The sequence below is a fragment of the Squalius cephalus genome, assembly GCF_949319135.1.
Source record: "Squalius cephalus genome assembly, chromosome: 1".
In the NCBI taxonomy this organism is placed as follows: Eukaryota; Metazoa; Chordata; class Actinopteri; order Cypriniformes; family Leuciscidae; genus Squalius; species Squalius cephalus.
In genome coordinates this window covers 9,050,214-9,076,476 of record NC_137122.1, presented here as the reverse complement: position 1 = coordinate 9,076,476, position 26,263 = coordinate 9,050,214, and the positions used below count along the sequence as shown (strand labels likewise).

The following is a 26,263-nucleotide window of genomic DNA, read 5'->3' as shown; positions in this document are numbered from 1 at the left end:
GTCTTTATGCTATGCAAGGTTCTAGGAATCACAGGATTTCACCCCAGTTTGATGCGTCTATATACTTTTTGTCCAGCAGGGGGATCGTTGCTGTATTTGCAATGTCTAATGGCTGAGGGTATTGTTGTTAATTGTTTTTAAAGCGCGTTTAATTTTTTTATTTTTTTATTTATTCATTATTATATAGATATGCTTATTAGTATTTTTGAATGCATCTTATAGGTTTGATATATTTAGATTTTTCCTTAAGCATTTATTATCTATAACTTTTCATAAATCCATTATCTTTTGGGATGTGCTTAATCTCTGTAAAAACACTTCTTGCGTTGTAGATTTAAAATTGTATATATTCTGTATAAAATTTTACTTATAATATTTTATAAAACGACTACACAGCTGCTCGATATGTAATGTTTATTAGAAGGTTGCTTCTACACGTATTGTCCAGCAGGGGGGTGCCATTTTTTTTAAAGTGTGTTTTATTTATCTATTTATTTATTTATTTATTTATTTATTATATAGATATGCTTTTTAGTATTTTTTAATGCTTTACATTTCATAGGTTTTATATATATTTAGATTTTTCCTTAAGCATTTATTATCTATGCATTTCATAAATCAATTATCTTTTGGGATGTGATTAATCTCTGTGAAAAAACAAACAAATAATATAAAATTTTACTTGCTATTTTTTAGGTGAACCATTTTTAAAGTAATATTTTATAAAACGACTACACAGCTGATCGATATGTAATGTTTATTAGAAGGTTGCATCTACACGTATTGTCCAGCAGGGGAGAGCCATCGTTTCACTTTTGATTTATATGTGCATGGGCATCACTCAATAGTCACAAGTTTGGCGATGAGAAAGGACTGCGTATGGTAGCTCGTTCATATGGTTATTGCATATTGCATATCTGTCTGAATATATGATATTCATAGATTATAAAATTTGATCAACAAATGTTTATTTTAATAGGTCTTTTATTTTCTAGAATCGAACATTGAGCTGCTCACTTTTCAATCCATCGACCTCTGTAAGTATATATTTTCTAATCTTATATATTTATAAATATCTGCATAAATGTACAAAATAAATTTTACAAATTTGATCTTTTTCCAGCACGTATTGCGGTGAAATTAGGGTTAGTAACGTGAATAACAAGTGTTTTATACCTCCCCTAACCACCAAGGAACTTAACGAGAATTATATTTTCTACGATTTTGAAACTCGTTATGAAAATGGACGACATTTTGTATGTGCAATCACCTTTAAAGGTGAGAAATTTACAGCGGAAGGTACCGACTGCATCACGCTAGAAAGAGCTTTCCGATCGATCACTTAACTGCTGAATTTAACCATCATAGAGTGAAAGTTTACAATTTGGACATGTTTTGTCTTGCCAATTTACATATTCAAATAATTTAAACGCAGAAGAAGAGGCGAAGATCCGGACTCGCACCTGAAGCGTGCATACAGAGAGAGAGAGAGAGAGAGAGAGAGAGAGAGAGAGTGAGAAAGGCGGGTTCAGATAGCGCTCAAACACCGAAATTGCGGATATATGCATTTCAGGAGTAGCATTTCAGTAACAAACCAATTTTCTCAGAACTGCAGAGACTTAAGCCACTTTCAAGAAACGACTGAAACGCTTCTTTTACATCAACACTTGACCCATTAATACTCACACTTACTATTCTATATTACAATACATTACGAGCTCATGAGGGGGAATCACCATATTTGTAACAAACATCTCAGGAAAGGAGACATATTAAACACAATTGCAGAGGTTTTATTAAGACAGGAATGAACAGACAAGATCCAAGAATCAACAAATCAGCTCCATCACACAGAACAGAGAGAGATTATACAGTCTGAGTCTGTCCATTACTGTATTTAAAGGAGACATATCATGCTTTTAAATCGTTCCTTTTTACATATAAATCATACATTTGTAGTCTATATAAAGCGGAACTGCAATGCTTGGGTCTGAATTCCTCATTATTATAGCTCCACAGGCCCCTTTTCTACCCCTTTTCTGATGTGCGTCTGATAGCAACTCGTTTTGGTGCGGTCTCTTTAAATACAATTGAGACACTTCATACCCCGCCCCCTCTCCAGGATGCAGCGGTTCAACTCCACCCCGTTCGGCCATTTTTGTAGTTTGATAGCAGAGATACGATTATCTAGCGGCACAGAAACTTTTTCTTCACACGTTATTAACAAAATGTCAACAACGGAAGACTTGTCCAGCCAGCCTTACATGTTCGAGCCAGAGTCGGAGCCAGAGCGAGATGAAAATGAAGATGACGAACCTGCAGAACAACGTCTTCATATGGATGTATCGCAATGGTGTGTTACTGTATTTACACATGAAACTTTGGTCTTCCGACCTTTTACCACCGTGTCGATTTATTTTGATTAATATGTGGGAGGGAGAGAGAGCAAGACAGCGTCTAGTTTGGAGACAGTGAAGTCTTGTTTACACTTTCGCCTCTCTGAAGAGAGAGAGAGTGCGCGCGCGCGACCGGGTCTCTCTCTCTCTCTCTGCTCGTTCTTTCAGTTAAACATGCGCCCTCACAAGCGCGGCAGTTCATCTACATTAGACGGTGTAATGAAGCGTGTGGGTTACTACATCCAACAACCGAACATTTTAACTTACCCTCTCGTAACTTCTGCATCTCTTAGCTTGGACTACAAAATTGCAGCGAGAAATAGAAATGGCGGATTGCTCGAAGTGTTGGGCTGGAAGTCAATGTCCTTATTTGGCAGTTCCGCTGCAAATACTGTGACGTAATAGTTCACAAAACGTCATAGATAACAGAAAAATCGGAACAGGTTGAAAAATACGACCAAAACAGAATATAAATATATCAACGAAGCACCTGAAGAGAATAATTTAATCTTTTCTGTACTTCTAAACACTCCAAATATACAACAAAATGCATTTAAGGGCTAAAAAAGTGGATTTAGCATGATATGTCCCCTTTAATATTATATTTAAAGCAGTTTATATATGAAGCACAAGAAAATCTAATCTAAATTTGGTGTCACTATTTCTTCATTGTGATCAGAGTTTTTTCTCTGTTTTCTGAGAAGAAGAAAATAAAACAATGAACAATCCTCTGTAAGTTTTTGCTATTGTAAATATTGCTGCAGATTGGCTCTAAACTCATCAGTATTTCACTGTAATATTGTCGGCATCTCTATTTCCTCTGGGTGCTTCGAGTCCTTCCTCCCTGCAAAATAAAAGCATTGACTGACCTCTCGTATGTGTTTTTATCATGATTGCAGATTGTTCCAGATCAGATGAGTGTGAATCATCAGATTGTGTGCGGCTCAAAACTCACCAGCTCTTCTTGCACAGATGATCTGAAGAAGAATCACAGTAGGAGCAGCAAACACTGCCATCTCAACAATAGTCACAATCACTGCAGGAAACATGAGAGGAAGAAGAGAAACTGTACATGACTGAAGTCAAGGGTATTCAACTATCAACAGTTATTGATGAAGCTTTTACAGACTGACTGATAGTTTAATGTTATAAAGCTGTCAGTATAAATGAACGTGTCGTACCTCTGTATAATGATCCAGCAGTCACACTGACTTCAGTTTCTCCTGGATCTGTGGATCACGTCTGTTAGTTCAGTTCAACACATAATGCCACATATACACAACATCATCATCATCACATAATACTCGAGCTTCACACAGGATTTTCATTTTAGCGGGGCTCAGCTCCCAATGAGTGCATGTAGTGTTGTCAAAAGACCCGGTACTTCGGTACCAAGTTGGTACTAAAAAAAATTAAACCGTTACCATACCAGCTTTTCATAACTACCGGTGGTAACGAAGACAGACGTACACAGTTGTGTCCTCTTAATTAAAACACTGAGACATGCGACCGGCGGCGCTACTGATGCGGTGGCTCTGAATCCACTCGTTGACAAGAAAGGAGGAAAGAGCCACATAACGCACTTTTTCCAGGCGCGCCTTTGTTCATGGTTGCACAGCAACGACAGACGCCACGGGAGAGCAAGCGCTTGTGGAAAGGAGAAAGCAGTGCGAACTGCGCTCTCCATGATGAAGTATCAGCAAAGAATTTATTTCTAGCCCTTGCATTAGCTTTACTACTAGATATATTTATGGAGATGAGAAATAAAAAGCTCCCCTGTACAGCTATGATCAGCTGTTCGGCCAAGCTTTCGATGTTGTTACGGAAAGGTTTTTGTCACATGACCTGTTGAGACGTTTTCATCTCGCCGCGGCATAGCCTACATCTGAAATAAAGATTTTGCACGCGCAAAAAAATGCAATATGTGAACGGCCCCTAAAGTGGTATCGGGTGCGGTTGTATCGGGGTAGTTTTACGAGCACAGTATCGGACCGACACCCAAATACTGGTATCAGTATCGGTGCATCCCTATTTATGTCATTCATATCAGTCCGTCAGAAAAGCAGTTCTAGGCTTATTCTTGGCTGGATAACTCTTAGCAGGTTTAAAAAGCCCTTTTAAAATTAAATATGAACGCAGTTTTGGATTAAATAAAAGTACAGTCAAGTCAAATAAAACACGATATACACTTTAATATATGTAAATTTAATCTAAATTAAATTGGACTTTCACTGGAATTGGTACCGAATACTGAAATCTTGGTACTGTGACAACATGTCGTACAGCAGTTAATAAAAATTATCAGACGAGTCAGATGATTAAATAAGAAAATAATCCACATTGAGAACAGTTTTATGGTTGAAAATGAAATAGATGGCTCAAATGAGGATGTGTTGAATTTGCAGGATAAGCTCAAATTACTTAAAGCATAATTTGAGCTTGACCTGTGAACTTAAGGGTCATTGTTAGAGGTGTTATATGTGTGTGTGTGTGTGTGTGTGTGTGTGTGTGTGTGTGTGTGTGTGTGTGTGTGTGTGTGTGGTCGCAACATGTTTAGGTTGTTAGAGCCACATGTATTTTTAAAGGGTAACGGTGAACATCATTTACCTCAGATAAAGAAAATGTGTGAAACTAGAGAAAGGCCAAAAGGGCTGTGATAGAAAAACTTAAAGGGGGGGTGAAATGCTCATTTTCACTCAATCTCATGTTAATCTTGAGTACCTATAGAGTAGTATTGCATCCTTCATATCTCCAAAAAGTCTTTAGTTTTATTATATTTATAAAAGAAAGATAGGCTGTACCGAGTCTTTCCGGAAAAAAACGAGCGGCTGGAGGCGGGCCGTGTGGGCGAAGCTAAAGCTGTGCTAACGCGCCGAGCTAGTAACAACACACAGAGACATTTGAAGCAGTTTTACTCACCGCCTGGTTCCAACCACGACCGCAAACCTTTATCATTGTGACTGCTCGATCCTTAAGCATTAGACGATCTGCAAATCCGTCGATCTGGGCTTTGTTTGTAAAACAATCATCGTCGAAATGCAGGGAACAAACAGTCCGTTGATGCTCTGGAAAAACAAACTCCATCCACTGGTCCCTTAACGCTGGGTTCTTAGGGAATCTGTGCAGGGTTGTCTTGCCCTGGCAACCAAAAACCCACTTCTTTGGTGACATTGACTTCCCAAAAGCCGAGGAGAGCGCTTTGATGCCGTACTGCTTTCGCTCTCTTGCTCTGGTCTACGAGTGTGCGCGCGCCTGCGCTAAGAAGTGCCCTTAGGACCCATATAAGGAAATTCCGCCCCATCTGACGTCACGAAGACCCATACTCGAAAAAAACTTTCCGAAACTTGTGACAAACCGGAAGGACAATTTTTGGCACAGAAATACTCCTTCAAACGTACAATTTAATTTGTGAAACTTTGTCCATGTTTAGCATGGGAATCCAAATCTTTAACAGTGTAAAAAACTCAGTATGCATGAAATAGCATTTCACCCCCCCTTTAACAAATACAGCCTTTGTGTGTGTGCTGCATAAAATAGGTGTGAAAAGAAAATAGATATTTTGAATATGTGCTTCTGCAAGCGATTGTTAATGAAGGACTAGAATATGTCTAAAGTTTGACCTTATAAGGGAAGTGGCTGTACTATAATGACAGCCCATAGATAGAAGGCGCCCAGAACAGGGTTGGTGTTTTTTTGGACTTTTACGTGTTTATGTTATTTTTGCCTCAATTAAAATATTACATTACATAATTAAAATAACTCAATTCACACTAAATACAGTGGAATGCACTGCAATATGTCAGATTTAAATCTATTAGCCTAACGTTACTCCATAACAAAACAAAATATGGTACAGCTAATTGGAATACCTTTACCAATCACCACAAGGTTCACTCGTCACATGTGTGATCTAAATACATCAAGAAAGACGATAGTATAAAGCAGTGAATCAGATCGATGCACGCACAACAACATGGAGCTCTTCTGTATACACTTTGATTCTCTCATCTACACAGAAGCATCAGTTTTTGTAAATCATACATTATTACGATAGATAGATAGATAGTTTATTATAAAAGCATACATCTAGCTTACACATTTACCCAAATTATCATACGCCTGTTTAACCGAAGTTAATTTGGGTGTGTTTCTCCATCCCCAATGTCACTTCTCTGTGTTTTACGGCCCTGACCAGAACGTCGGTCTCCTCGGCTGTGAACCGCTCCTGGCGTGTGCCTGGCAAATCCGCCGTTATAATAGCAATACGCCATGGAACAAGCGTGCCTGCCCTTAAAGGGAATGTGAGATGACGCTCTGATTGGTTTATTTCACGTTACGCTCAAACCACACCTATGAATAATGAAGCTACTTCAGACCAACCCATTTTAGATTTGCGTCGGGCGCAAGAGTCATTTATCCCGCTGGTATAATAGCAACAGCGCCCGAGATCCACCCACAGAGTTACTTGCGTTTTGCGCTTGACACTTGCGTTTCAGATCGTTAAAATAGGGCCCAATGTATATTTATACTACTTGGCCACATTTTGTTTCTACACCATGTTTAGGCTATTGTATTATGGCCTATACTGCTTTCATGTTCTCATTCCATTTATATTAAGCCTACTATCCACTTAAAAAAAATAAGTTTCAGGACATTTTATCTTTTTTTTTTTATAATTCACTCCATCCGTATTTTTTATGTTTTAATTCTAGAAGTATATTCATGTAAATTCGGCATAACTTTGATGTGTTTTATGTGTTGCGCTGAACATTCGAGTAGCACTTAAACAGGAGCCGAGGGAATTACCATGGAAACGGGGCAACTCAACTGACAAGCTGCAAAAACTCTCTCAGTGTTGTTTTCACGGCTTTATATGGAGCTAGAATTGTGTCTTTATTACATGCGAGAAAATAAATGATCTGAGAGAGGAAAAAAAAAGTTTGAGATAAAAAGTTATCACACTGATAGCAAAAAAAGCATTTCATGAGAGAAAAAAGAATATTTGAGAGAAAAAGTTTTTATACCAATAGCAAAAAAATAATAATATTTGAGACTAAAAAAAGTTTTGAGAGAAAGTATTTTCTCATAGAACATAAAAAAATATAAATTTGAAATATTTTTAATTATTTCTGAGAAAAAAAATCTCTCTCAAAATACTTTGAAAAAAACTCTCAAATATATATTTTTTGCTATCAGTGTGAAAACATTTTCTCTAAAAAAAAAAGTGTTTCTCTCAAAACGCTTTTCTTTGCTCTCGTGTCAGGATTTTGCTTTGGCTGTGAAAATTGTGTCATGGGCGGAGCCACGTTCCTATTGGCCAGTCGGGTGAGCATCGTCTTGTCTTGGGAGTCGAACTGAATCATTACACCATTGTTCGGTTCACCGGCATAGATGCCGCCTCTGCCTTAGTTGAGCACGGACACTCCAATGTAAAATGATGACACACACAACTTGATGGGTGAGCAAGTTCAGCATCACTGAAGATTAAACATTAAAAATTAGCACTCATATTCATGAATGAATGTGTATTATATTATTAGCTTGCTAATCGCTAGTAAAGCTAATCGCTAATTAGCCATCATGCTAGGTAAACTTGCAAACTCACCTGGTTTATACTATTTTTAAATCAAATGCCAAATGAATGTTTTGGACTGTTACTTCACTGCAGTTCATTAGTTTGAAGCAATGCTTTGAGTTACTCTTCTGTGAGAGTCAAAGAAGCTTTAGTTCCCTCAGTTTGTTCTGGTTCAGTGATACTGATAGACCTTAGTGTTACTGACATTATGAGGCTCTTCTAACACTGTTTGCTCACCTGAATACTTGACAGTGTATCTGACTGAGGTCTTGACTTGATTTCTGTGAGTAAGCTGACATCTCCACTCTCTGTTGTCATCTTCATTCAGGAGTGTTGTATTCAGAGTGATGATGATACAGCGATATTGATCTGATGATGATAATATCTGATATCTGGAGTCTGTCTTCAGATCAACACCAGTCTGATTCACCCACAACAGCTCAAATCCCTCAGAACGGACCAGATCATCACAGGAGAGTTTAGCATATGAATACAATTGACAGGAGAGAGTCACAGAGCGGCCTGGACTGATCTCAGTCTGTGAGGATGATGATGATGATGATGAAGATGATGATGAAGACACTGAAACTGAACACAAGACACAAATCACAGACTCTTCAATCGTCATCTGAGTTTAAAGGGAGAATTTTAAATTGACCACATAATCATAAACTTACCATGAAGAACATGCAGAAAAACACGTGCATCAGGATCTTGTTTCTGTCCGTTCACATATTGTCGGCAGATGTATAATCCATGATCTTCTTCTTCTGTGACGTTCTTGATGTTCAGAGAGCAGTCAGACCCCAGACTCAGTCTCTCATGTCTCTCTGTGTCTTTATTCTTTATCCCTAATTTAATCAGATCAACTATTACTAAAAGTCTGAATCTGTTAGAGTAGATCCATGTAGTTTTAGATTTGCAGTCAGAAAGAGCATTATTACAGGACAGACGCACATTTTCACCAGAACTGATGAACACATGATCATCCACTCCACTGGTTCCTGAAACACAGTAAATCTCAGTGATCATTATGATATATATTAATAAATGAAACATAAAACATACCAGCATAAAAAGCAGAAGACTAAAATACACACTGTAAAAAAAATTGCGCTGATAAAATACATTAGACAATAAATGAGACCTGTGCCACTAGATGATGATTGTGACCATTAACAAACAGCCATTGTCATCTGATCCTGTTTTCTTTCAGCTTTTTTTGCAATAGCAAATGTATTTAAAGACAAAGCTATCGCAGTCAAAGAAAAACTAATGTTCAAAAGTCAAGGGTCCAGAGCCCAACTAAAGCAAACACTGATCACCATCATGGGGACATCAAATGAAAATACAATGACATCTAAACCTCTGTCACCTTTTACTAATAACGTCTGTAGACGTCTGACACAAATAAAGTCACTCTGGTTAGTAATAAGTGAAGCTGGTAATGCTGTTTGTGGACTTGTTTAACCCTCTGGGGACCAAAAACGCGCCGGCGCGTTTTGCTCGTTTTTTTTTTTAGCAATGAAAAATAAACACAAAATGCTCTGTTAATTTTGATCTTTAATTTTCGTGTTATACATCAATCGATCCTGTTCAGTTTCTATTTTTTTTCTGTATACTCACAATAAAAATAAAGTGTTTTGCTTTTTGACAAATAAAGAAACTTTAACATGATGCGATTTCTGCCTTCTCTCTGTCAGTAAACTCCCATTTGAAACGCGTTCGAAAATGATCTATAACTCCGCGAAAATTCAGTCAAACAGGCAAACAGACCCACGGGCATAAAGCTTGAGATCGCATCTGTTAAATGAAGTCATTTATATAAAAAACAAATATTATCAGCTTCTGTAATCTGTATAAAAAGAGAGCGATTCCAGTCGAGCTCATTACGAGCTAATTGACTTTAATTCGTTCACGCCTACTCACGGAGCGCGCTATTCACAAGATAATGTGCTAAGCCATCTATGCAAAACAGGTAAACGCCCCCAAGCAAATGCATTAAACGCTTCAAGTTTCATCATTTCGTCACCTGCGCGTTGGGAAGATGACACGGTACACCGGTGCGGAAGCCCTTCAGTTCGTCCTGGATACTAGCGACGAAGAGTCCAGATTTTCATCAGAAGAGGAGCGCGACTACTCTGATGACGACCGTTTGTATCTTGAAGAGCGACTTGATCCAGCCGTGGATAGAATTTCGGATGAGTAAGTATTTATTCTTACTTGCATTAGTTGACAAGCTATTCAAAACATGAGCTTACATATTATACTGGGTGGACTTGCCATCCAGAGTACTGACATTTTATATCTACCTATTCAACACGATCTAATGAAAGTGCATATCTATACCATGAATTTAATATCTCGTACCATTTCAACGTTAAAAATGTTTTGTTTTGTTTTTTTGTGTACATATGCTACACCCCTTGGTTAGGAAATTTGTATTTGTATGTGTAGCCTAAATGATATGTTTAGATCATTATGTATGAAAGATAGAATTTAGAAATTATTTTAGAAAGTAGGTGTTTAGATTATATTTTGACTATATAAATGCTGCCTCATTATCATTAACGATGCATGCTCGCAAATATCAGTTGTAAATGTGTGTAAATGTGCTGAAATGTGTAAATATACTAGAGGTGGGCATAGATTAATTTTTTTAATCTAGATTAATCTAGATTAATTTTGAAATTAATCTAGATTAATCTAGATTAAAATGGCTCATTTGAATTCTGCCGAAGGCATTCAGAATATGTGTGCTACCCAAATAATGACTATAAAAGTAAGTCTTTGAGAACGGGTTTCTCAAGCCAGGTGGCGCATTAGACCAGGGGCTCATCTCCTGTTTCCAAAATGCATCACAAACTGCTTGAGAAAGCTGTTCTACTCATAGACTGTAGAAGGTTACTACTGTACTGTTACCGTCCGTAGGCAACATTAGGTAGGCCTATGTTATTATCAACTACTATAGGCTATCAATTAGGGATGGGCGATATGGCCTAAAATCCATATTGTGATATACATTGCAGCCTCTTGCGATAACGATATTATAATAAAACCATTTCAGAACAGGTTACACAGACCCTGCTAAACAACTGCTAAATGTTTTTTTTGTTTTTTTTGAAAGGGTGTATGTAGTTTTGAGAACATATATTGTGCAAAACTGTAAGTATACAACATAATTTTGCAGATAAATAAAATTTAAGTACACTAGCTGCAGAGACTTAAAGGAGAACTCCGGTCAATTTTAACATTGAGCTCATTTTTTTGTACATTTGGAGTGCTGTCAATACAGAGAACAACGACAAAAATCGGTGTTGCCTACACCGAGTTATTCTATTTTTAAAATTTGCACCCTGTTGACTTCAATGGGGCAAGTACTAAACCTGCTTTTAGCCTCTTAACATCCTTGATGTGTCATTACAAGTGCACAGAAAATGTGAGTGATTCCTTCTGAGTGAACACGAGTGAGTCTGACTGCAGTAGATGTGAAAGAAATGTATAAAAATGATGTTATTTAAGCCAGCGCAAATACCTTTGTTTACATCCTGTTTTTCGGTTGAAGTCCAAAGTAGTCGATTGCCGAGTTCACGCGCGTGATCATAGGTATTAAACCTATGCGTGTGAACTCTGCAATCGACTACTTTGGACTTGGACTACTTGGCGCTGGTATTCGGTGATATGTTTCGTTTTGAATTTGAGGTGGTAGAACGGATTAGTCGTGTGTTAACTTACCGAACTGTTACACCACACAGTCTACGTCGGACGGCTTAAATCCGAACCAAGTCCAAATAATGGATGTTGCACGGATCTTTTACACCAGCTTTCACTTTCAGCCGTGTTTACTTAAGATGACGACGAATATGATGCGTTGCAGCCGGGTGTTCCTCGCGGCCGCGGGTAGATTGCGTCATCATAGCTTGTGTAGCTTGAGCCAGCTCCCAACCCAACTTGGAGAATAGATTAACGGCGATATTTTTTTTATCGCGCGATAAGAGTCTCGCGTTAACGCCGATAACGGCCCACCACTAAAATATACCCAGTTAATGAAGTGCACAAATGTGTTAGGCTAATGTTTGCGGTGTGCCTCTCCGGTAATGGCCCATTGACACGCATATAGGCTTATTGCACGCGTCTAAAATTATTTACATCAGTAATTCATTATAGACTAATGCTACTATAGTTATATTTATGTAATAATATTCTTCAACTTTTTTAAAAGGAATGTAGCTTCATCACTACCTCCGCCTGCAACTCGGAGTGCGCTTAGCAACACAGTCAGAAATCAGAAAGAGTAAGTACATATTTACCCACTATTTTACAGGTGTTAGTTCAATTTTGTTTATACTTAGTGTTAATAATATGAGCCTGTATGACTTTATTATTTATTTTTGGAGATTGGTTGATGTTACATATGTTTTGTAACTTTTTTTAAAAGGAATGTAGCTTGTTCACTCTCGCCTTCCACTGCAACGAGGACACGCAGCAACAAAAATCAAAAAGAGTAAGTACATATTTACCTACTATTTTACAGATGTTAGTTACATTTTGTTTATATACTTATACTGATGATACAAATGTAGCCTATATGTGCCTGTGTGGCTTTGCAACAAATGTGTTGTTATGCATGCACAATATAACAATTATTGATTGGTAATGTTAATATAAAAGGTCACATATATGTAATATATGGTCACATTTGATTTGCTTAGAGCCCGCATCAACGGGGCATAAGCATTTACTGTGAGATACCTGCCTTTACTTTTGTTTTTACAAAATTACAATAAAACAGATTGAAAAACAAAACATTTGAATCTCCTCATTCTTTGTTCAGGCTGCCTCTGATGGCCCATTAACACTTGGGGGAGCGTCTATGTCACACCTCTGGTCTGAATCTCATTAATATTGATGACCCATTACCACTCCCACGCATAAACCTCTTCTGACAAAAAAACTGTTTTACAATGTTTAAATCAATGTAGTGTTTCATGTGAACAATCAGGCAGGATGATTTTCATATAATTTTGAAGCTAGAACTCAAAGGGACAACATCAATTAGTCAAAAGTCTTGTGGACACATATTTATTATGTGTTTTGTGTTCTTAAATCAGCAACTTTCATTTTATTTTTTTCCAATAACCACGCATAAACATTATTCTCTTAAAAATACAAACATCTACATGCACGTTGCTCGCATATTATGGTAGCCCTGTTTGTGCTATATAGAGTGAATTTACACCTTTGCCATTAACATGTTTATAAATAACTGAAAAAAGCACAAATATCAAGGCATGTCAGAACATCTCAAGGACCCCAAAAACAGCTTGGTCCCCAGAGGGTTAACTGTACGTTCACACCGCCGCCGACTTGAGCTGCAAAGAAGCTCTGGCCGCCCTGTCAAGGACGCTTGTCAAAAAGTACGGGGAAGCTTGTTGACGCTTTGGCCGCTCTGACGTAGCAGCATTCTGTGTTCGATCATGGGAGAAGAGACGTGTCACACCATGAAATGTAAACAGAAAAAACAAGCAATGCATTCGGCAGTTTAGGATATCGCACAAGATTTGTCAACACAGAAAACATTTCATCACTGGAGAGGTTTTTTTTCGACACCATCGTATCAATTGATGATTTTGATTAATATGCGCGAGGGAGAGAGCAAGACAGCGCTCGGGTGAGTGCACACGCGCGGCCGGGGCTCTCTCTCTCTCTCTCTCTCTCTCTCTCGCTCTCTCTCTCTCTCTCTCTCTCTCTCTCTCTCTCTCTCTCTCTGCCCTGTCAAGCGCGCCCAGTTAAACTGACAGGACTTAAAAACACATGCAAATGATACACTTCCACTCTATGAAAACTCTGCAATTAATTATTTTTTCATGGAACTAATGTTTTGGTAGGAACGAAAGTTTACATCATATGTTTCTCCGGAATCAGCGCGAAGGACGTCTATATTCCGATTGGTTGCTGGCGTTTGCCGCTGCTTGCCGCTGAACCGCGTCATTACCATAAAGTTGAGCTACTTTCAACTTTCTGATTGACGCTCAAAACGCCCAAAACGCGACGCCGATGGATTTGACGCTCCTTGCAGCTGAGAGAAGGCAGCTTCCATTGAAAATTAATGACTTCCGGTAACTTTGGAAGCTCAAGTCGGCGGCGCTGTGAACGTACAGTAATCCTCCTCTGCTGAGATCTTCACAGATTTATTGTCTTTATCTTCAGTTGATTTCATATTTTTTCTGTTCTTCTTGTTCCTCTTTCCTTCAGTGATTCTGCTTGTTAACAGCAGGTGTTCATCAGTGTCTGAATTAACTCACTTGTTTTTATTCACTCAGTCAAGTGGACTATATTAGTGAACTAATGTAGGGAATAGTGAATGAGGGTATAGGGTGTGTTTTAAAAAAGACAAATATCTCCCAGAATGCATTTGTTTCTACGTTATATGGCTGTTTTAATGGAAAACGGCATGTTACTGTCAAAATGTGGCCATTTGTTACAGAGCACACTGTAAAAATTTGCTGTAAAAAAACTGCCACATTTTGACAGTAACAAAATCGGGGCTAAAATCGTGCAGTGTGAACTCAGCATTAGATTAAATCAACTGAAGATAAAGACATTAAATCTCTGAGGATCTCAGCAGAGGAGGATTAAACAACTCCACAAACAGCATTACCCTCACTTGATGCAAACAACACACTCTCCAGAATAAACTATTAGTCTTTATCAGAGAGCTGTTCAAATCACTGACACACTCTTAATATGAAGATAATTCTTCATCATCAGATGTTTGAGTGACACTATGTCCAGTATCAGGAATAATACAGTATGATCTGTGTGTATCAATACACAACTCTGAGATCACAATGTGTGAGTGTGTGCAAGAATAAACTGAGCATGTTCAAATTAACTCTTTCCAGACTAATTCCACTAAATGTCTTTAGAGAAAATACAGATTTCTTTACCTGTGAGAAGTGAAGAGAGAATGATCAGTCCCAGCAGACACAGATCACACAGATCAGCCATTTTGTGTTTCTGTCAGTCTTTCTCTTCATTATATATAGTTACAGCTCTTCTTTAAACATCATCAGCTCCTCCTCTGGTTGGTAACTTCCTCTCATCTGACATACTGAGTGTTTAAATCCTGCTAGAGTTGCTATAGTGACACTAAAGTGTTGCTTTAAGTGTGTGTGAAACGTGTGAGAAGTGCATATAGTGTGAACCACAATGTCTCAACACACATCTGCTCTGAACAGTTTATTGGCTACTTTTGCACACGAGAGACTTACTGTTAGTCTCTCTTCTTTATTTTAGCAGTTTCCAGCATGACGTTAAAATCTAGAAATACAATTATTACATTATTAGTAATAAAATTAGTTACAGCTCATCCTTTAAACATCATCAGCTCCTCCTGTGGTTATTAACTTCCTATGATCTCATCAGAAGATTCACTTCTTTCTTTTAGCAGTTTCCCACATGCCGTTAAAATCTAGAAATACGATTATTAGTGAAAACATTGTTTTGCTACTGAAAGGGTTTCCACTATCCATGACTAACTTGTAGTTAATGAATTCTAAAAAAGTTTTTAAGGTATTTTGAAATGATTAACGTCAGCTCCAGTTTGGTGAAACAGAAAGTATTTGCACTCACTTCATGAGCGTCTGTAAAGCAGATATTAAATGTCTTCAGGAAGAGTTTCTACACACAGATTATAATGTTCTGCTTTACTCTCTCCAGCCCTGAGAAAATAGATCTATCTATCTATCTATCTATCTATCTATCTATCTATCTATCTATCTATCTGTAGCAAGGTAAAAGTGACATGGCCCCTTTAAGAGTGTTTCTCTGTGGGCGGAGTTGTGCACGCGATTAGATTTCCGTGCGCTGTTTAAGACCGGAAAAGCAGTTGTTTGCGTGGGCTACTGGCTTTGATTTCCGTTTGAGACTTCAAAGAAGGTAATCGTTGTTGCTACTTTCACTCCACATTCTGTATTTATTGTTGCCCCTAAGTAGTGATGGTGAAATGAAGCTTTGTGAAGCACTGGGGCTTTCCCCCTTGACTGTATCATAAAATAGTTCATTACTCGAAGCTTTTCAACACGTTGCACACTAACGACATCTTGTGGTCAAAAGGTGGAAACGTCTCTATCAGCTGAGAGAGCCAGTGGGGGCAGCCCTGGCCTGACCTCTCTAAAGACTGACGTCACCCCTCCTACAGCCCTGGAGTATGAGGCAGTCCATGATGCTTTAGATGTTCTTGCCCCTTTCCGCCAGGATACAGTAGAGCTTTCGGGAGAGAAAAGGGAGTCAGCCTCCAAAGTGATACCTCTGATGAAGATGCTTAATCATGCTGTAACGAGCTAGCTAGATATGGGGCGCCGTTTGTAAAGCGGCTCACGCTGAAAATTACAGCAACATTTTGTCACATTTAGCTTCAAACAATGTTTCAAAAACTGGTATGAATTTTTGACGGTCACTTTTTAGCACATTTACAACAATATTTGTCAACTTAGAGATATTTTAAATAGTTAAATCTAAATATTAAATGTTACACCTAAATGTTAAATCTAAATATTAAATCTAAATCTAAATGTTAAATCTAAATGTTGAATCTAAATATTAAATCTAAATCTAAATGTTAAATCTAAATCTAAATCTTAATGTTAAATCTAAATATTAAATCTAAATGTTAATGTTAAATCTAAATATTAAATCTAAATCTAAATGTTAAATCTAAATCTAAATATTAAATCTTAATCTAAATGTTAAATCTAAATCTAAATTTTAATGTTAAATCTAAATATTAAATCTAAATGTTAAATCTAAATCTAAATGTTAAATCTAAATCTAAATGTTGAATCTAAATATTAAATCTAAATCTAAATGTTGAATCTAAATGTTAAATCTAAATCTAAATGTTGAATCTAAATATTAAATCTAAATCTAAATGCTGAATCTAAATGTTAAATCTAAATCTAAATGTTGAATCTAAATGTTAAATCTAAATCTAAATGTTGAATCTAAATATTAAATCTAAATCTAAATGCTGAATCTAAATGTTAAATCTAAATCTAAATGTTGAATCTAAATATTAAATCTAAATCTAAATGCTGAATCTAAATGTTAAATCTAAATCTAAATGTTGAATCTAAATGTTTCGGGTGAAACTAAATATTTAACAAATATGCAAATTCAAAATGGCGGTAATCGGATTTAGATTCAACATTTTAGATTTAGATTTAGATTTAACATTTAGATTCAACATTTAGATTTAGATTTAGATTTAACATTTAGATTTAGATTTAACATTTAGATTTAACATTTAGATTTAATATTTAGATTTAATATTTAGATTTAACATTTAGATTTAGATTTAGATTTAACATTTAGATTCAACATTTAGATTTAGATTTAACATTTAGATTTAGATTTAACATTTAGATTTAGATTTAGATTTAACATTTAGATTTAACATTTAGATTTAGATTTAATATTTAGATTTAACATTTAGATTTAGATTTAACATTTAGATTTAACATTTAGATTTAATATTTAGATTTAACATTTAGATTTAGATTTAGATTTAACATTTAGATTTAGCATTTAGATTTAACATTTAACATTTAGATGTAACATTTAATATTTAGATTTAACTATTTAAAATATCTCTAAGTTGACAAATATTGTTGTAAATGTGCTAAAAAGTGACCGTCAAAAATTCATACCATTTTTTTTTTAACAATTGTTTGAAGCTAAATGTGACAAATTTTGCTGTTATTTTCAGCGTGAGCCCCTTTACAAACGACGCTCCATAGCTAGAAGGCCTCAGTTCAAATTTAACATTAGCTGGGTGACAGCCTTGTGCGGAGGATTTTGATTTGATTTATCAAAATAAATAATGAAGTTATGGCGCAATTCTTCTGACAGGATCATTTTATTTAGTAAAATATCTCAGCATTCACTGATGCGGTCCAGGTCGCACACAGTCACCATGTGTTTGGTCTAAAACGCTAAAACTGCTCTCATGTATTGCCGCAGGACAGCAAATGTGAGTAAATTCTGTCATCTTTGCAGGACTGATATGAAGAGTGTGCAATGCAGAATATTTTTAGCAACAGTGTGAAGGCACAATACTGGTATAAACACTGGTACAATATACGTCACATGACTAAATTTATGTCATCGTTTCTAAATACCACCGGTTTCACAGTCCACACTACAACGCGAAAACGGCGTTTTCAAATGTATCCACTTTGGAGTGTGTTTTCAAAAAGCTTAGTTTTCATTAATAAAAATGCCAAAACGGAGAGAAAAAATATACGTTTTCAAACGAAAATGTATTAGTGTGGACATGGCCTAAGTGTGATGACCACACCCACATTATTGGATCCCAGATTCAAAAAACTGGGATTCTTAAGTCAAGGGAAACTGCAAGAAGCGGTATCAAGATAAAGATCTGAATGTGCTTCTGTAATCAGAAGTTCTGGTCTCCATTCTGCTTCCACCAACACACCCCCAGCTCAGCTGCCAGCCTCTTCAGAAGCAGGGCAATCTTCAAACAACAGCAAGTAGTGTATGCCTTTGTTGTGTGAATGTTCACATTAGTGATTAGTACTGTGAACCATTGTTAATGGATTTTTTTTTTTTTTTACTTTGTACCTTTATTATTAGGTGACCTTTGGCCTCTGCTGGACAGCACGGTTGATCACAGTAGAAGGAGCTCAAGTGCAACAGCAGATGCTACTGTAGAAGTGGACCGATATTTATCAGAAGTGAATCTCACAAGATCTGAGGTTCCACTAGTATATTGGGCTCAACATAAGCATCAGTCTCCTCATTTATATCAGCGGGCACTGGCGTTTTTATGTTCCCCTGCATCCTCTGTTCCTTGCGAAAGGATCTTTTCCAAGGCTGGAGAGGTTTTGTCTGGGAAGAGGAATAGTCTAAACCCCAACACACTTGAAAAAAGTATGCTCCTCAATAAATATCATTTGTAATCCTTCCTTCACCCACCCTAACCTGCAGTGTTGCAGTTTGCTCCTCTATATCCCCAGTCCCATAAGCACAACACTGCACTAAAACTAGTAACAGTTCAATGCACTAAACGACCCAGAAACAATTCTTAACCTTTCCCACCCCACACTTTTCTGTTGCAGTTTGCTGTATTACACTCCCTCCACCATAAGCACTGCACTCAACACAGTCTCACTTTTGTTGTTCATACAGTCACTATCCAAACAATTTATGAATAATTAATGAACTGTGTGTGACAGTTGTCTCTGCACAAGTAAATTCAGACCCAGGCAATGGACAAATGTCTGCTCAGGTCATTGGTTCAGTATTGATTTATTTGTCTGCTGTTTCTTTGCACAGTCGCTAGGTGTCACTAGTGAGCAATGCTGAATGAAGCTTCGAGTAATGACCCTTTGAGTGAAGCAATGGGCTGCGAGGTCTCAGTGGTTCAGGAAGCCTCATTTTGCCATCACTAGGGAAGTGTCTCTTTATAGTGTGAGTCGGTGATGATGTGCAGGAGCAGTGAATCAGACTTCCGGGGAGAGGGAACGAGTGGGCGGAGCGTGCGGATCTGGTGACTCCGTGACACACTTATTACTGACCAGATTTACTTTATTTCTGGACTCATATAAACACTGAGCAGTGTTCATTGTTCATTGTTCAGTGTTCAGTGTTCATTGTTCAGTGTTCAGTGTTCAGTGTTCACTGGTAAATTTGCTGTGTACAATTTTATTGCACTGCGTATAATGACAATAAAGTCTATTCTATTCTATTCTACTCTACTCATTTATGTCCTACTTTATTCTGCTCTATTATATTATATTATATTCTTTATGGATGTATGAAACATTCACAATAAGATGAATATCATTCATTTAGAAACATGAATTTTCATTTAATACTAACTTTAAGCATCATCAGTAGAGATATCTGCAGTATGATATATACAAATAATAATGCAAATATCCTCTTATTTTAATGTTCATAAGCTGTTAATAGTTTCAGATTACTTTTTTAATATTTTCCCCTGTCTAATCAAACCCAAACAGACGTATATGACTAATGTTTAAAGCTACACTGTGTAATTTTTTTAGTTGATTCTTAGCAAAAAACACTTTGTTCTTTAAAAAATATATGTGCTCATTAATTTATATTTACTTCTTTCAAGTAATAAAGTATTTTCGTAAGTTTATAATCTGCCATTGAAAGTACATACGGGTGAGGGGTTCGAATGCCGGTCGCCATGTTGCCCCTCCATCTTGAAACTACATTAGCCAAAGAGGGACATACCTGTAAATTCTAGGGATGGGGAAATGAAGCCTCATGATTCACTGAGGCTTTCCCCTGACTGTTCCGGGAAAAGATTCAAAGCTTCGAGAGTGTCGAGAACAGCGCCATCAGGTGCTTATTTAAAATAAACCAGCCAGAAGCCTGTGTTAGAAGCTCTGGCAGATGAAGCAACCCCAACACACTCCATAGTTTCAATGTTATGTGTACAAATAAAAGCCTTACATGTTTGTGTTTGATTTGTTCATTAAATAAATAATTTTATCCATTAAAGTGTGACAATTAAAATAAAAATGAGCATATGATTCAATAAGATCTAATGTAGGCCTTCTCTCTCTCTCTTTCTCTCTCTCTCTCTCTCTCTCTCTCTCTCTCTCTCTCTCTCTACACACACACACACACACACACACACACACACACACAAAATGAATAAGGACATTGTCTGATAGGATCATCTGTTATTAAATGTGCTTATGAGACTTGTCACTGATAGTGCTTAATCAACTGTTTGGAATGACAGAAAGTTGATAAAGTTTTTTATTATTTTTATTATTTTAGGCTGTTGCCATTGCTCTAAATACAAACCATTCACCAAACACCAACACCCAATCCCCTCTCCCCTAATCCCACCCTAAACCCAAATACCAACACCAAATTATCTAAAATCACCAAAAAGTGAAAAGATTTTACAAAAACAAAAAGTCACAATAACAAAAAATAATAGCCTAAGTAGCGAAAAATACATTTTGCTTATTTAAATGTAATATATTGATGAACTTTCAAAGTACAGCACTCTCCTCTCAAACCCATTAACCATACCAAGGCAACAATGACTCGTTAAACACGATCTGGAGTTCGAGCCTTCTGACACCCAAAGCGAAACGCGCACGTGACTGGAGAGAAAGTGAGGCTTCGTTTGTCATCGATCACGTGACTCTAGTAAACCAAAACACACCCCGATACGGGGCTTCACTAGAAATTGTTTCGCTTGTGTGATATGCGTATCGAAGCTTCAGTGTAATATGTAACATCACTAGTGTGTGTGTGTGCGTGCGTTCACTCACATTTGATTTTGAAAGAGAGAGAGTAACTTTTCCCAGATGCAGTGCTTTAAGTGGGCCGGTACGCGCCGGTACTCAGTACACTTCCAAATATAGCTCTTGAGCGTACCGCCACCTCTCCGTGCGCCCAGAACGTGGTTTTAGCGTACCGGTACGCTCATTTGCACATCTGTTTTAATCCTCTGGCGGCGCTGCCGCTTTTCAGAGCGCCCTTCACAATGCACGGCGCGCGCTCTATTTCAGCATAATGGTTGTTTGTTGCCATGACAAAGGAGGAGGAAGCACAACTGAAACCGCCATGGAAGCACGAGAGGACCTCCCGTTATCGTAAACGACCACCCGCCAACTCTCACGCATTCACCGTCCGTGAGACACATGCACGCAATTGACACTTTTCACACGCTCTCACAACACATCCATTTTCTCACGCACAGAAAAATCGCGAAGCAAAGAGGACACGGAGACAGAGCAGGTTAGTTATGATATAAAACAAAATCCCAGCTCTCAGATTCTGTCATTTTTATAACGAGATTCAAACAATAAATACCGTTTTGGCGCTTGTAAATGTGACATGACAGATCCCTAGCGCACGTGAACCGATCATCTCTATTAACACGAATGAACACAATGTTAAAAGAAACAGTACAACTTACCGAAATGTATATTCAGCCTACATAATATCGATCAATCAGTGTTTTTCAACCGCGGAAAGGGTCAGTAAAACAGCTGGAGAACAATTGTCACATAATATTTACCTCAGGAAAGCCATTTGATGACCATAATATAGGCTATAGCACGTGAGTTGGCTAGAAAAACACAGCTATAGAGAGTTTTTTGCTAAATATGTGTACTATATTACATATTTATTATATTTTTTTACATATCATTAAATAAAGTTGTTATTAGGATTAAAAAATGCATTATATTTAATTTGAATTATTTTTAACCTTAAATAATACTACCAGCTGATAGGGCTCTCTGTATGTTTACATCATTAGGTGAGATTTTTTTTCTTGAGAAAAATGAATGCCTATCTTGTGTACCTAATATTTATCCAAATTAGATTAAGAAAAAGATTATTTTGTACATCCCAACACCCCCCCCCCCCCCCCACCCCTCCCACAATAAAGCCACAATAAAGTTCACAATCAAAGTTCTAACTGTTGCTTTTAAAAAATAAAATAAAAAAATAAATAAAAAATACTTTTACTTCAATTACTTAAGTACATTAAATATCAGGTACTTTAAGACTTTTACTTAAGTAATATTCTAAAAGGTAACTTTCACTTCTACCAAAGTCTTTTTCTAGTACTTGTACTTTTACTCAAGTATTGCTGTCTAGTAATTTATACAACACTGCGTCTTATAAAGTGTGAAAAAAATGTGAGATATAAACTATCTATAAAGCTAGTCAAATTCTAAGGGAAAAAAAGACTGACTTTTTTTTTCTTTCTCAGAATAGTTTATATCTCACAATTCTGACTTTATAACACACATTTTGCGACTTTATATCATGCAATTCTGACTTTATATATCCCAATTGCGCCTTTATTTCTCAGAATTGCGACTTTATATCTCATAATTGCGACTTTATTTCTCACAATTCTGACTTCTTATCTCGCAATTATGAGAAAAAAAGTCACAATTCTGACTTGATATATCGCAATTGTGAGAAAAAAAGTCAGAATTGTGAGATAACAAGTCGCAATTATTATTATTTATTTATTATTCAGTGGCGGAAACAAGCTTCCATAGTTACCTCAGGGGAGGAGGGGAGTCAGCAAAAAAAAAAAAAAAATTAGAGTACCGGCACCTCTTTTGAGCCACTTAAAGCACTGCCCAGATGGAAAGAGCTCATGAGGAGCAAAGATTTTAAAACGGACGCCGGAGTTGCATGCTTTCTTCTCGACAGGTAATTCAGCCTGTTTGTGTAAATTCGAAGTTTTATAGTTGCTTGTCTAACCATAGCATGGTTGTGCATAACGCCAGAACGACCTCTAGTATAACTTCATCCTAGCCTCAATGGTGAAAAAGTATTGTTTACCTTGTAACATAAATCTGTGCTGCGACGGATCACAGGTGATGAATAGTTTTAAAGGCGCAATTTTTTAAGCTATATATAAAAAAAGGACACTGTAAATTTTAGTTATTTTTAATTGCTTTTACTTTGTACACATTGTAACGTTAGCCTAATCTGATTATGCTGGGATAGCCGATTCCAAGGGTGACGTTTACCTCCTGACATCTGTCCTGTAGTTTTATTCATTTTAGACGTATTGTTTTATGTCATGGACGAAGTGTTCGTTGTCAAACTCAAAAATTATTTTATTTTTAATTATTAAAAAATGCCATTATTTTATATGAAAAAGTGAATAATTGTATTTTATTGAGAAAATATTTTAGTTTGTCTTGTATATTTTTTTGATTAGATCAGATAGCATTTTAATCCGTCATATCTCATATGGTCATGTTACAGTGTACCTGGGGCATGTTGTCACATTTCATTTCCATTCTTTCAGAGTAAATCAAGTAAAAAATATATACTGTATTAATAAAACAAAACCACATCATTGTAGACATGTGGGAAATTAATGTGGGAAAAATAAATACTCTGAACCCTATAGTAGATTTACACAAACTGAGAAAGTCCAAAAGTGTTATGTTGTGTCCCGCTCTCCTCTACTATTACTAAAGCATGTTGCTGGAAAGGATGTGTGTGTGTGTGTGTGTATTTGAACAGATTCTCAATGATTCATTTTAAGGCCATTTAAACTATTTCTGTGTATCTTGAATCTCTGAACATTCTTTTACTTATTTCTCTTTTTTGTTTACGATTACTGTTTGGATTTGAGATTTATTCAAAATAAATATGCCTGATTTGTCAAGAGTTTTTAAAGGATGATTTAAAGGTTTTAAATATTGAATGCTAGGGGTGTAAGTTCAACACCACAAAGTGCACGACAAATATTGCCCACATTGTACAAACAAATGTTCCCAACTGTGGTGAGATCTGGCAAGGCAAGGCAAGGCAAGTTTATTTATATAGCACATTTCATACACAATGGCAATTCAAAGTGCTTTACATAGAATAAATAAAAATAATAAAAAGAAAGAAGAATAATTAAAACAGTTTAGAAAAATAAAAATACAGTACAGTATAAACAGTCGGACGAACATTGGCTCAGTGCTCATTCATTAAATGCATAGTTAAACAGAAGTGTTTTGAGTCTGGATTTGAAATTGACTACTGTAGGAGCACATCTGATCTCCTCTGGAAGCTGGTTCCAGCTGCGGCTGGCATAATAGCTAAAAGCGGACTCGCCATGCTTAGAGTGAACCCTTGGTATTTCTAGCTGATATGATCCTAGTGATCTGAGTGATCTGTTGGGTTTATATTCAGTGAGCATATCTGCAATGTATTGAGGTCCTAGACCATTGGTCTAGAATTTATCTCATCTCCTGAAGAACCCCTAGTATCGAAGTAGCTAGGTGGTCTTTTGCTGTCAGGTCAGAATAGGATTAAATCCTCACTAGCTTGTTTAGCCTATACCAGTAAATCTAGGTGTGTCCCAACACCCTCGTGAAACAATAACAATCATTGACAACTAGGCCTATTGATCAAATTCATGCTTACCCTCCAGCAGAATCTTCCCTGGATCCTTCACTGTCCTTGGCCTTGCAAGATATACCATGATGCTCTTTCTATTACTTATAGAACGGTCTTTGTAAGCTGAAGTAAAACTGAACAGCATTTGTCTTTATAAAATCAAAATAAAAATAAAAAATTTAACAAAAGATAAAAATACTGGTTACACAATGATTAATATTTGTAGCATAGCATTAAAAGGTTACAGGTTATAATACTATTATACTAAAATTACACAGGCTATTTTCCTTGCAAGCAGTTCAAGCAATAGATAAAATAACTTGTCCTCATATTCAAGATACAGCAGAGCAGTTTGAGCAAAAAGAGTTTCAGTTAATAAACTGAACTGGAAGAGAGCTCATTTCTCCCCAGGGATGCACACGACATCAAAATCAAAAATGCAACAACTAACAGTCAAAAAGCAGTCATATTTATACGGAACTGGGTTACATTGTTCCTATGCAGTTTCTTGTTCGTTTTTTTTCCAGAGGAACTAAATCATGTGACATCAGCCTTCTATTGCCTCAGTCAAGGAGGCTTCTGGTGTCGACATTGTTCCCCATATATGAGCATTCTTCCATCCTTTCCGTCTTCTGCACTTCGGGCCTCTGTGTAAGTGTGTGCGTGTGTATGTATCTGGAAGTGTATTTGTAGGTTCATTATATCTTTCAAAATTCAAATAATTCCCTACTACAATATGTGCTCTTGCATCAGGCATGAGGCGTGTGAGATTGAGGACAGAAGATCAAACATATATAGGCCTACATTAAGTTGTTAATGTTGTGAACCTTTCGCTTTAAAGATGGGACTTATCTGTGTATATGACAGGATTCTTTCAGTAATTGGTTCAGTAAATGTTTCTGTTCTGAATTCCATGCTTAAGACAGACACAGGACAAAAAAAAAAAAAACGAGATTTAAACTATCTAAAAAAAGATTTACTATCTCTTAGTGTTGTGATCCCATGAGGTGAGAAAATTGCGCTAAAACACTCATCGAGTTTTTATTACTTGTTTTTTCTTTTTCTTTCTTGTCTTGTTGCTCTTTTGTTTCCTTTTCTTTCTTGTCTTGTTGCTCTTTTCTTTCTTTTTCAGTCACTTCTTGCAGGTGTGTATAGAGCAGTTCCAGTAATTCATATTGTTCCTGACGTTCATCCAGCATCTCTTTGAGTTCCTCTTTTCTGTCTTTGAAATCATTCAGTTCTTCTGCTTTTTTTCTGGCTTCATCTTCATATTTCTTCATCATGACTTTTATTTTCTCTTCATATTCATTTTTCATTTCATCTCGCTTTTTCTCTTCTC

At 36.8% G+C, this 26,263-nt stretch overlaps 1 protein-coding gene across 1 annotated transcript; it reads right to left on the bottom strand.

Annotated features, from left to right (window-relative positions):
* Positions 1 to 1,774: 1,774 nt before the first annotated feature.
* LOC307171030 (uncharacterized protein) lies at positions 1,775 to 26,204 on the bottom strand (the record flags this gene model as incomplete). The annotated part of the gene is made up of 6 exons (XM_079892398.1): positions 1,775 to 3,240; positions 3,352 to 3,432; positions 3,578 to 3,625; positions 8,209 to 8,559; positions 8,649 to 8,975; positions 25,973 to 26,204. The coding sequence occupies 6 exons, from the start codon at positions 26,202 to 26,204 to the stop codon at positions 3,185 to 3,187; spliced, it is 1,095 nt and encodes a 364-aa protein (XP_079748524.1). The 3' UTR covers positions 1,775 to 3,184.
* Between the last annotated feature and the right edge of the window lie 59 nt (positions 26,205 to 26,263).